General features: G+C 40.6%; 1 protein-coding gene across 1 annotated transcript in view; it reads right to left on the minus strand.

Annotated features, from left to right (window-relative positions):
• The window catches only part of COL4A1 (collagen type IV alpha 1 chain), a 241,783-nt gene that overhangs the window by 24,190 nt on the left and 204,955 nt on the right, over window positions 1-12,638 (minus strand). Inside the window, exons 38-41 of the mRNA XM_073614495.1 lie at window positions 9,366-9,492; window positions 9,194-9,274; window positions 6,929-7,027; window positions 1,731-1,781 (exon numbers count right to left, since the gene is read on the minus strand). Of these exons, the coding sequence (XP_073470596.1) occupies window positions 1,731-1,781; window positions 6,929-7,027; window positions 9,194-9,274; window positions 9,366-9,492 (358 nt within the window). The remainder of the gene's footprint in view (window positions 1-1,730; window positions 1,782-6,928; window positions 7,028-9,193; window positions 9,275-9,365; window positions 9,493-12,638) is intronic.

Below are 12,638 nucleotides of genomic sequence, written 5' to 3' on the forward strand. Positions count from 1 at the left end.
GTGCTGGCACCTTAACACGCAGCACTAATTGAATATAGTCTTTAAATTACGTGTGGCTAGACCACGACTTGTTCAACAAATGTATTTATTTAGTTTAGTGAATTTACCTTAGAGTCAGTTTATGCGGTATTTATCAGGCATTTTTTACTAGTGCGAAAAATACTGTATAAACTGGCAGTGAATTGAAATTTTGAATATCGCATGAGATAATTGGGAAAAAATGTGTCACGTGATCCAGTTATACCATGCAATATTCTTTAGTGAATTAAGCCCACTGTCACTAAAATTGTCTGTGAAAATTGTACTGTTCCCTAAAACCATTTACAGCTTAAAGATATACCCATTGGTCCCCCATGAGAGTACTCAGCTTCTCATGCATTTTTTAAAGTGAGGAATTAAACACTTTGGTTGCCACCAACCCGGCTCATGTCAACAGTAACAGCTGGGGGGGGGGGGGGTATTGTTATTGGTCAAGCCTGCAGGTATGTACACTTGTCAAGCTGACTTTCAGCTTTCTGATAGTAGTGATTTGGGTGGGTGTAATGCACTTCTGAATCTACTAGAACGTTCAGAAAATATAGAATATGTATGTTTTCAGTTTAACTAACCTTCAGGTATCAAATAACAAACATGTTATACTTGCCTGCCCTGTTTAGTGGTTTTGCACAAAGCAGCCTGTATCCTCCTCTTCATGGGTGTCTGGCTGGAGCTCCTGGCCCCTCCCTCCTGTTGAGTGCCCCCACAACAAGCACCTTTGCAATAGGAGCACCCTAGCCAAGCCGCACCTCCCTGTGTCCATTCAGACACAGAGCCACGGTTCGGCCCCACCCCGCCCCATCCCCTATCTCTCCTCATTGGCTAACTGAGATTGACAGCAGCGGGAGCCAATGGCGCCACTGCTGTGTCTCAGCCAATTAGGAGGGAGGGTCCCGGAGGGAGGGTGGCCGAGGCATTCATGCACATCGCTGGATAGAGAGGGGGCTCAAGTAAGTATGAGGGGGGCAGCTGCACCCAGAAGGCTTTTTATCTTAATGCATAGAATGCATTAAGATAAAAAAAAACTTCTGACTTTACAACCACTTTAACACCAAAATGCGTTCTATAGCACTCTCGCCTAAGATCAATGTTAGCTAAATTTCGAAGATACGCCGAACTGTTGGTGAGTCAAACATGGGTTGATTCACCCAAAACTATTCAAGTAATGAAAATGTTAATATTATTATTATTATTATTATACAGGATTTATATAGTGCCAACAGTTTACGTAGCGCTTTACAACTTGAGGCATTCAGTACATACAGGCATACAGACAGTACAAATATAATACACTTTAATACAGTAGGAATCAGAGGGCCCTGCTCCTTAGAGCTTACAATCTAAAAGATATATATATTTATGCAAATGTAATGGATAAAGTAATAATAAATAATAAAGTTTAGCAAATAAAGTGTAATTGAAATCATAAATGAAATGCGAAGATTGAATATTTATATATGACTTTGCTAGTCATTATGTCCAAATTGATGTTAACTTTTCTCTCGTAAGACAGAGAAAAGAAAGTTATACAAATGTAATATCATTTTAGGTGTTTGTTTTTAAGAACTGTCTTAAAGATACTGTCAATTTAGGAGCATATAAACTGACAAAACATGAACAGAATGAGGACAAGTTGCTACCATCCCCACATAAATCCTTGGACAAGATCATCATCCCTTCAATTAATATCATACCTTTCTCTCCCTGTTCTCCAGGAAATCCAGGCAGGCCTCTTCCTGGTAAACCTTAAGATAGGGTACAATATTACGTAAGTTTCAAGAGAAAGTCAAAATTCCCACTATTTTTTAATAATAACAGTGAAAAACATGCAAAACAAAAACAGTAAAATATAGCTGGTCAGTATAACAATATTAAAAGGCTCATTTTCAGTCCACATATACAGTATATATATATATATATATATATATATATATATATATATATATATATATATATATATACATACATATACATACACACACTATCTCACAAAAGTGAGTACACCACTCACATTTTTGTAAATATTTTATTATATCTTTTCATGTGACAACACTAAAGAAATGACAATTTGCTACAATGTAAAGTAGTGAGTGTACAGCTTGTATAACAGTGTAAATTTGCTGTCCCCTCAAAATAACTCAACACACAGCCATTAATGTCTAAACCGCTGGCAACAAAAGTGAGTACACCCCTAAGTGAAAATGTCCAAATTGGGCCCAAAGTGTCAATATTTTGTGTGGTCACCATTATTTTCCAGCACTGCTTTAACCCTCTTGGGCATGGAGTTCACCAGAGCTCTACAGGTTGCCACTGGAGTCCTCTTCCACTCCTCCATGACGACATCATGGAGCTGGTGGATGTTAGAGACCTTGCGCTCCTCCACCTTCCGTTTGAGGATGCCCCACAGATGCTCAATAGGGTTTAGATCTGGAGACATGCTTGGCCAGTCCATCACCTTTACCCTCAACTTCATTAGTAAGGCAGTGGTCGTCTTGGAGGTGTGTTTGGGGTCCTTATCATGTTGGAATACTTCCCTGTGGCCCAGTCTCCGAAGGGAGGGGATCATGCTCTGCTTCAGTATGTCACAGTACATGTTGGCATATATATAGACAAATCCAAGGATTGCTGCACGTAAAAAATGTATTCAAGTATTTACATACAAGTAAATTACATATTGTTCCAGTTTGACAGTTTCGGGCTGTAAGGCTTGCACCCTTCCTCAGGTCGGAACAAGCTTGTTTTGACCTGAAGAAGGGAGCAAGCCTTACAGCCCGAAACTGTCGAACTGAAACGATATGTAATTTACTTGTATGTAAATACTTGAATACATTTTTTAAGTACAGCAATCCTTGGATTTGGATCTATATATGGCCATTTGGAAAGGCCTGATTGCTTGCACTGGAAAACTGCTGTAGTGCCGTTTTGGGATAGAACGGTTGTCTCACTGGCCCAGAGGAGGTAACAGAGAGAGAAGGCTACTGGGGGAGAGAAGCATGGTGAATTTTTATATTAAAAACTAGATCGCCTCAGGAGTTAAACCTGAGGTAGGATCTGGACTTGCACTTACATTAAGAATGCCACTCCCCAGAGCCTCCTCTCTCTCTTTTCCTTTCTCTCTTCTGGGTTTTTTTCACATACTCGGATTATTATTTTCATCTTTTTTATTTAATGTTTTTTTCATTTTATGGTGTGCTTTCTTATGCATATGTCTATAATTGTATGAATGTATGCATGTGTGTGTATATGGGTGTACATGCATGTGCATACTATCACGACAAGGTGTGTAAAAATTAGTAGCATACACATGGATCACCCTATATGTATTGCAGCTGATTTTCTTTTTTGGATAATTGCCTACGGTCAATTAAGACAATCAATGGGTGGAGCCTGTAATCTTTAGAGCTACTATTTATTTTAAAGTCTTATGTCTGTAATGTGGTTATGACTAAGGCCTTATAGGCTGAAACGCGTCAACTGACTTAATCTGTGTTTGCTCAATGTGGCTATTCAATAAAATGAAGAAATTTTAAGAGCAACAACAGGAGTGCGGATCGTTTTTTCTACAGTGCCATTTGCCTCACCTGTAAAGCTATATATATAGATAGATCTATCTATATATATATAGATAGATCTATCTATCTATATATATAGATAGATCTATCTATATATATAGATATATATATCTATATATATAGATACATTGCTGTCTCTTGGCCTAGGCCAAAAGGGCCCAGGCCTAGGGCGGCACTTTGCAGGGGGCGGCAAAATAGCCACCCCCACCCGAAAAAAGCCCCCCCACCCATCCTCCCGAGTCTCCCGCACATATACAATCCCCGGCAGCCGGCGACTTGCTGTACTGCGGCACTTATGTACAGTACAAGTGTATGGAGCGTACTTGGCCAGTTAAGGGGGGAGGGACTAGTACCCCTATAGAGCGGTGACTGACCATGCAACTGGCGGAGGTGGAGCTTAATGCTCCGCCCACTCTCCTTCACTGGCATCCTTACATATTGCGGGGTGGGTCTGTGTCCAGGGGAGGAGAGCGAGGAGGACGTGAGGAACCCCCAGGGGGAGGCGGAACGCACCCAGTGACACCCTTCAGGAAGCGGGTGCTGTCGAGCCCCCCCCCAAGCTGTGAAGCGGTGACTGCGGCTGAAGGTACTGGCACTCTGACAAGGAAGAGCCAGGCTGTCAGACAATTACCCCCCCGCTCTGTCAGCTGCGCAGGATAAGAGAGGAGGGGGCTCTTTTCAGATTTGCCACCCAGCTTCCTGCCCGTTTTTTCCCCTCCCCATTGGCCATAGCAGAGGCCAATCAAAAGCCTAGAGGAGCATCATGGGAAATGTAGTCCCAGAAGATTAAGCCATTTACTTTCTCTTTCATTTCACCCCATCTCCTCTTGCATTAAAAACAGGATTGGTGTATATGCTTACCATTGAATAAACTATTCAAAAGGGAGCGCCATGCTGCCATGCGCCACCAGAGAGTGCCACGCTGCCCAGCGCCACCAGAGAGTGCCACGCTGCCCAGCGCCACCAGAGAGAGCATTACGCTGCCCAGCGCCATCTGAGAGAGCGTTACCCTGCCCAGTGCCACCAGAGAGAGCGTTACGCTGCCCAGCGTGACCAGAGAGAGCGCCACGCTGCCCAGCACCACCAGAGAGAGTGCCACACTGCCCAGCACCTCCAGAGAGAGCGCCACGCTGCCCAGCACCACCAGAGAGAGCGCCACGCTGCCCAGCGCCACCAGAGAGAGCGCCACGCTGCCCAGCGCCACCAGAGAGAGCTCTATGCTGCCCAGCGCCACCAGAGAGCGCCCCACTGCCCAGCTCCACCAGAGAGAGCGCCACACTGCCCAGCACCACCAGAGAGAGCACTACACAACACAGGGTGAGGGAACATCCAGCCAGAGGGATTGCTGCTGCTGTTTCGTTGGGTCTGGTAAGATCGCCTGTCGGCCATTATGCATCACATAAAGGGACTGAGGGGGGCGGCACCATGTTTTACCGCACCAGTTGATATCCGATCTCCCCATAGAGGAGAGCAGAGCTCTGACAGGTCTGTCTCCGCACAGTGAGCGGAGACGGACCTCTCATCCACCTGCTCAGCGATCAATGGAGCGATTCCCCACTTAGTTAGCGGTGTCCGTCAAAACAGATCGACCCCATGTGAAAGGGGCTTTACAGTGTCGCCTCATGAGATAATTTATGAGAGTGTGTTTAGGGGCAGGGGAGGAGTTGGGTGGGAAAAGTGGTAGTGAGTAACTATTAGGCTGCTTTCACACCGGGGCGTCGGCGGTAAAGCGTCGGCGTTTTTGCAGAGGTTTTCGGCCACCAGCGGCCCACTAGCAGCCGAAAAAGGGTTAAAAGGACCCGCAAAGTGCCACTACAGTGGCACTTTGCCAGCGATTCAGCAGCGCTGGCCATTCATTTCAATGAGCAGGGGCGCTTTAGGAGCAGTGTATACACCGCTCCAAAAATGCTGCTTGCAGGAGTTTTTTTAATGTCCTGCCAGCGCATCGCCTCTATGTGAATGCACTCCGGCTTTCACACTGAGACTGCAAGGGAGCTGTTTTTCAGGTGCTGAAAAATGCCTCAGTGTGAAATGGGTCTTAAGGCCTGGCTAATGGCTCATGGCAATGGCTACATTCACATCGGTCCCTGCCCTCAAGGAGCTTACAAGTAGGCACTTGGTAACCACTTTTAATGTACAGAGAGGAAGAGGTGGACCCTAAAGAGGAAGGGGTGTGGTTTACAGATGACTGGGTGGGTCTTAAACAGAAAGGGGTGTGGCCTTGATAGGAAGGGGCGGGGTATATTTAAATTAGGGGGTGTACGAGTTTAGTCAGGCCTAGGGCAGCATAAAACCTAAATACACCACTGTATAGATAGATATAGATAGATAGATAGATAGATAGATAGATAGATAGATAGATAGATAGATAGATAGATAGATAGATAGATAGATAGATAGAGAATATAAGACATACATACACACATACCAATCTGTATATCTTCTGTGATTATAAATGATATATGATACACAGATAGACTTTGTTTCACCAATAATAAAATGTATCTGATGACAGGTCTCACCTTTGTAAATCAAATGCAAAGCTACTTGCCAAGAAACTGAAAAGAGTTTTGGATTTACTTCCAGGTATATTTAGCATGTGACTTACTCCCCTTCTCTGACAAAATAGTATATAGCCCTTTGGAGCTTACTCGGGGCTCTTTTTCCCCATTCCCGTCAGAGGAACAGAGCGACACAAGTCAAAAGAGTTACTTTAAACTTGCATTGTGATGGCCACATGTAACTTCTGTTGTAAACTCTACTCTCCAAAGTTTGTTGTGCCAAGATGTCAAGATTTGACTAGATTAGGCAGATATTGGGGATCTGCAAATACAGTATGTTCTGATCTAAAGCAATTAATCTGGCGTGGTTTCCCTTTACTTTTTTTTGCAGTAAAAATGTAACAAACCCCACCTCCCACCACCACCTCCACACTCCAAAGATTTCAATGCAGCACACCAGGCACACAGGATTCCAGTGGTTGATAGTATTATATTTCTGTATCCCTTTCAGCATAAGGTTCTCATGCTTTGAGAGGGATGTAATATTATCTAGGCATGCCTCTTAAAGCCAACTGCTGGAAAGGTAGAGACTTTGTCTGCTTATGGCAACCAAGACTGAGATGAGGTCGTATATTTATTGTGTGGACAGTATATTTATTCTTTTTTCATTGTCCAAAGACACAATTATTTCTTACTGGTGAATTAGTACGGGGTCATGAAAATGGGTCAGCAAACTGCTAGTGGATTGTAATTTACACTATTTGCTTTTTGCCAATTGGCAGATGTCTTATATGTAGAAAATAACAGATGTCAACTTACCGTGGTCACCCTTTTCACCAGGTGCTCCTGGGATTCCATCATAACCAGACTCACCCTTTTCTCCAATTGAACCAGGAGGTCCCTGGAGTCCAGGTTCACCTAGAGTGATATAAAACCATTCATGTAATGTGCATATTGCTTCCAATTAACTAAATAACAATTGAAATCCATCAAATAAAAAACAGACATCTATAAATTTGAAACAATATGTTTAAAAAAATAGGTATCAATAGGGGGGGTAAAAACACATATGTAGCACATCTCTGCCAAACAAGCATATTTCTTCATGTTTTATTCCTAAAAATCTGCAAATACAGAAAAATACCTGGTAATGTATCAGAAATCCACTCAGCTCTCCTATTGTAAGTTTACAGAACAGGATTTTGGTGGACAAAATAATGTCAGCTCCGCCCAGTTTTCTTTTGATGAACGAATAAATCCCTTCCATTTTTCTTATCTCCAGAATATATGTTCTAATTGTTTTGTAAGAACTAGGAGGGCTAATTAGAAAGTGTGAACAGAACACAGGACAGCTCTGAATTTCTGAAATGATTAACATGCATTTTTTGCACTTATTGAACAGATATACTATAACTAAATTCTTTCAATTGTATATTTAACAGCCCAAAAGGGAGCAAATAAGTGAAGCTCATTGTTAGGGTTTACATACACTTTAATGCACACTGCACCTACACTGTCACAAAGCACCTACTAGGCTGCAATGGAAGCAGTTATTTCCTAGTTCATGTGCACATACTAGCTCTGAGGCATTCCGGCTAAACCTGATTCACTGCAATAGAACTAGCATGCAACATGTGAATTGGCGAACAGGTGCTTCTATGGTCAAAAGGTGAAAGGTGATTGCTTACTTTAGTTTATTGCACTTAGTATACAATGGGGTCCATTTATAAAAATGTGCTGTGTGAATACCTCAAGCATACACACAGTCATCATAACTAATCCCGGGTATCAGCTAATTTGTTTGTTTCTGTGATCAGCAGCTCCATCTAGTGGTCAATATGCAGTGTTTTCCTGAAATACGCCATATATGGGGAAAATATTGCATTATGGCCACTAGATGGCGCTGATGACCATAGTAGACAAATTGCAAGGAATATTTGTGATGGCTTCTGTTTTTATGCCTTGAAGCAGGTATTGGCACTAGTTAGTTAGCACTGACCTCGGTGCTGTATGCTGACACAATTTAATAAATATGGTGCCATTCAGTAAACAGTACTACATATGGTACATGGGCTACAAACACTTACATGGTCTGACTCGTCAGGATGCATGTTTTAATTCATCAAAGTAAACAAAGGCTTAAAAAAGCTTTATAAAACAAAATGTTGATTAATCCCTCTTCCCAATCTATCACCTCCATTGGACCCTTGGATTGTATTCTGTTACTTATTACAGTGTTGCCCATATGTTGGTTAGAAATGCTTGACAGTCAAAAAAAATGTTGCAATGAAATTAAAAAATTCCAGTAAAAAAAAAGAACAACAAAAAAAGTTAAAATTAGCCTAAAAGACAATTTACCAATGTTTTCATGGATATATAGAGATTTTCCTGGATCATTTTATTTTTTATTTTGTTTTGTTTGTTTTTTTCTGGACTGAATTGCATGGTCACAGCTATTTTTGTGTAAATACTTTATAATATGACATCACTAAATCCATAGGTGCTAACAGGCAGGGAACATTTGGAGGGCATTTTCCTGCCACAGCAAATTACATGCTACAAGACTATAACCCAAAAAGGGACATAGGGAACTATGAATATCTAGTTACTTTTTCTTCTGATTAACAAAAACAGACAGTTAACATTATTTGAATATGTACAGTACATGTCTATACAAATCAACAATTGTTATAGATTGATTGATTGTTGTCAGCCAGGACAACTATAGTCCTAATGACCCATATAAATGCTTATGCCATCTCATATGCAGTGGCATAACAATAGCCATAGTGTTACACACAGTTAATATAACACCAGGGGTAGGAGGGAGGCCTCATCAGAGAGGCACTCAAGGAAAAAGTTTCCAGAGAGAGAAGGACTGAAATCAGGCTTCAGGATAGTCATCACAGATTCATTTTTGTGCAGTAAGCTGTCTTACAGGCCCCATGATGTATAAATACTCCCCTGCTTATAGCCATACTATAAATGTTAGTTGGTTGTAGGTTGGGCATTAGATGGCAAATGTACCAGCTTTCAAATGATCACAGTAATGTTCATTTGATTTGATGGAAGAAATGACTTTACCTGGTTGTCCTTTTAATCCAGCAGCACCATCCAGTCCAGGGAACCCTTTAGCTCCCTTTTCTCCAGGAATTCCTGGGCTACCTGTAAGATAAAACATAGTTCAAAAAAGTTAAACTTCCACCACATGAATAACTTTTCCTTATTATTTTTAAAGACAGAAAATATAACTTACCTGAATGTCCTGCGGGACCTGTTGATCCCTTTAAACCTGGAATCCCCGGCATCCCAGGGGCACCGCTGTCACCCTTTTCTCCCCTTTCACCTGGAAAACCTTGTTGACCTGGGACTCCAGAATCACCCTGTAGTCAAATGTATTGATAAATACGCTTTTCTCAATTCTTCTCATATAGTAAGTAAATCATAGAAAATGTAGTCATGAATACATAGACATTACAATTACTGAAACTATTGCTTGGTGTCCAACTTATTTTAAGTTTTCTTAAAAATAACCTACAAACAAATATATGGTCATCTTTAAACAGTCTTTACCCTAGCGTGTCCCCTAATTTTAGTTAAAAAAAAAAAAGTAGTTAATAAGTTACAGGCAAATGCCACAGAGTCACAGCCCAACACTACAGTACCTATGTTGAGAAGAGCAAGTGCAAGTAGAAGAATATGGAAGAGCCCTGGGGCCATCATAAAAAAAAAATACAGAATTATGAGTTTGAAAAAAAAAAATTTTTTTTTTTACAGAATTCTGAGTTTGAAGGTCAGAATTCTTAGTTTGAAAGTCAGAATTCTGAGATTCAAAGTCAGAATTCTGACTTTGAAACTCAGAATTCTGAGATTCAAAGTCAGAATCGTGAGTTTAAAAAAAAAAAAATCTACAGAATTCTGAGATTAAAAGTCAGAATTCTGAGATTAAAAGTCAGAATTCTGAGTTTCAAAGTCAGAATTCTGAGATTAAAAGTCAGAATTCTGAGATTAAAAGTCAGAATTCTGAGATTTAAAGTCAGAATTCTGAGTTTCAAAGTGAGAATTCTGAGATTCAAGTCAGAATTCAGAGATTAAAAGTCAGAATTCTGAGTTTCAAAGTCAGAATTCTGAGATTTAAAGTGAGAATTCTGAGATTAAAAGTCAGAATTCTGAGATTTAAAGTCAGAATTCTGAGATTTAAAGTCAGAATTCTGAGATTCAAAGTGAGAATTCTGAGTTTCAAAGTCAGAATTCTGAGTTTCAAAGTCAGAATTCTGAGTTTCAAAGTCAGAATTCTGAGTTTATAAAGTAGTAGTCTCTATTAGGAAGATTTTAGGACCAATGAGCAATAATGTAGTAACACCCACAGACCATCATTCTGCAGACATACATGTCTTCTGCTCTGTATATGGATATGTAAATCTATCTTATTACCAGCACACAGTACAGGGAAGCAGGCAGTGCTGGGTTCTCTGGTTCCACGACTGTATTAATAGTTCCTCTGTTTGCTGTCTTATCCTTCTTCTCTGTCATCTGCTCTAACATAAAGAGTCATACAGAAAACATGTGTATTGTGTGTGAGTGGGGGGGACACAGCTTCCATAGATAGCAGAACACAATGGCCAGCACAGCACAGCTCTGCACCCCAACTTGTAGGAAACATTGCACTATTGTCCCTACATTGGGCAATTGTGAATGGCTAGAAAGCAGCAGGACAATGTGTGTCTATGGTCATAACGGATTGATCATAGCAATTACTTGTCTGGATTAATAGAGGTGTTTCACACACAATTAGCCTCATATTAAACATAAAAGCAAATTCAAACAACTAATGAGAGTTAGTGTAGTGGTTAGAGCAGCAGACTTACATTGGGTTCTAATCTGGGTGAGGCTATATTCTTTATATAAATATATTTTAAAATATGAGATAGCGAGGGCTTAAATTGTATTTTATCAATATATCCAAACTGATCCCAACAGAACACAATGGCCAGCACAGCACAGCTCTGCACCCCAACTTGTAGGAAACATTGCACTTTTGCCCCTACACGAGGGAATTGTGAATGGCTAGAAAGCAGCAGGACAATGTGTATTTATGGTCATAACGGATTGATCCTAGCAATTACTTGTCTGGACTAATAGAGGTGTTTCACATACAATTAACCTCATATTAAACATAAAAGCAGATCAAAACTGCTACTGAGAGATAGTATAGTGGTTAAAGCAGCAGACTTATATTGGTGAAGTTGTAGGTTTTAATCCAGGTGAGGGAACTTTTATATATATATATATTTTAAAATATGAGATAATGAGGGCTTAAATTGTATTTTATCAATATATCCAAAATTGATTTCAAGGTATATTAACAAAGACACACTGATATAATGAGCACACAAAGTTGTAGTATATGCTGGCTACTATAAATTAGAGAGTAGAGATTTCAAAGAAAAAAGTGTGTATATATTATTAGGGTGATCAGATGGGATCATTAGGGTGTCATCTACAGTTTCCCCTGGGGGGGGCAGTTCACAATAAATCACTCGTCTGGATTAATACAGTTTTTTCACAGATAATTAACTTCATATTAAACATAGAAAGAAACTCTTCAGAACACTTAAGTGATAGTATAGTGGGTAGAATACCAGGCCTATAGTGTTGAAAGTTCTGGTTCTTATCCAGTTCAGAGCACATTTTTTAATTATGTATGTATTTTCAATATATTGATTTTATATTAGACATATTTTAAACTATAAGTTACTGAGAACTTAAATTGTATTTTATTGATATCCAAATTGATTTCAAGGCATAGTAACAAAGACATATTGATAAAATTGTTGTATAAGCTGACTACTATAAATTAGAGAGTAGGGATTTTTTTTAGAAATCTGTGTATATATTGGGATGATTTTGGTGATATGGGGCCAGTTCTCAATTTCTGGAGATTGTCCCTGGAAGCTGCATGATAACCATCATGTGTCATAACTCAATCACCAATGCAGGGTCATTTTTCCATCCAGTGTCACCACCGATGCAGGGTCATTTTTCCATTCAGTGACACCACCGATGCAGGGTCATTTTTCCATCCAGTGACACCACCAATGCAGGGTCATTTTTCCATCCAGTGACACCACCGATGCAGGGTCATTTTTCCATCCAGTGACACCACCGATGCAGAGTAATTTTTTTCCATCCAGTGACACCACCGATGCAGGGTCATTTTTCCATCCAGTGACACCACCGATGCAGGGTAATTTTTTCCATCCAGTGACACCACCGATGCAGGGTCATTTTGTTTCCATCTAGTGACACCACCGATGCAGGGTCATTTTTCTTCTTCACTACTGTTAGCCCCTTATGTGTGCACCAGTTTTAAACTCTTAGACCCCTTTCACACTGAGCCGCCCATAGCGTCGGCGGTAAAACATCGCTATTTTTAGCTGTGTTTTACCGTTGGATTAGCAGCACATTTTGGCTGCTGGCGGGGCGCTTTTACCCCCGCCAGCGGCCAAGAAAGTGTTAAAACTGCCCG

Source organism: Aquarana catesbeiana, linkage group LG02, assembly GCF_042186555.1.
Source record: "Aquarana catesbeiana isolate 2022-GZ linkage group LG02, ASM4218655v1, whole genome shotgun sequence".
NCBI lineage: Eukaryota > Metazoa > Chordata > Amphibia > Anura > Ranidae > Aquarana > Aquarana catesbeiana.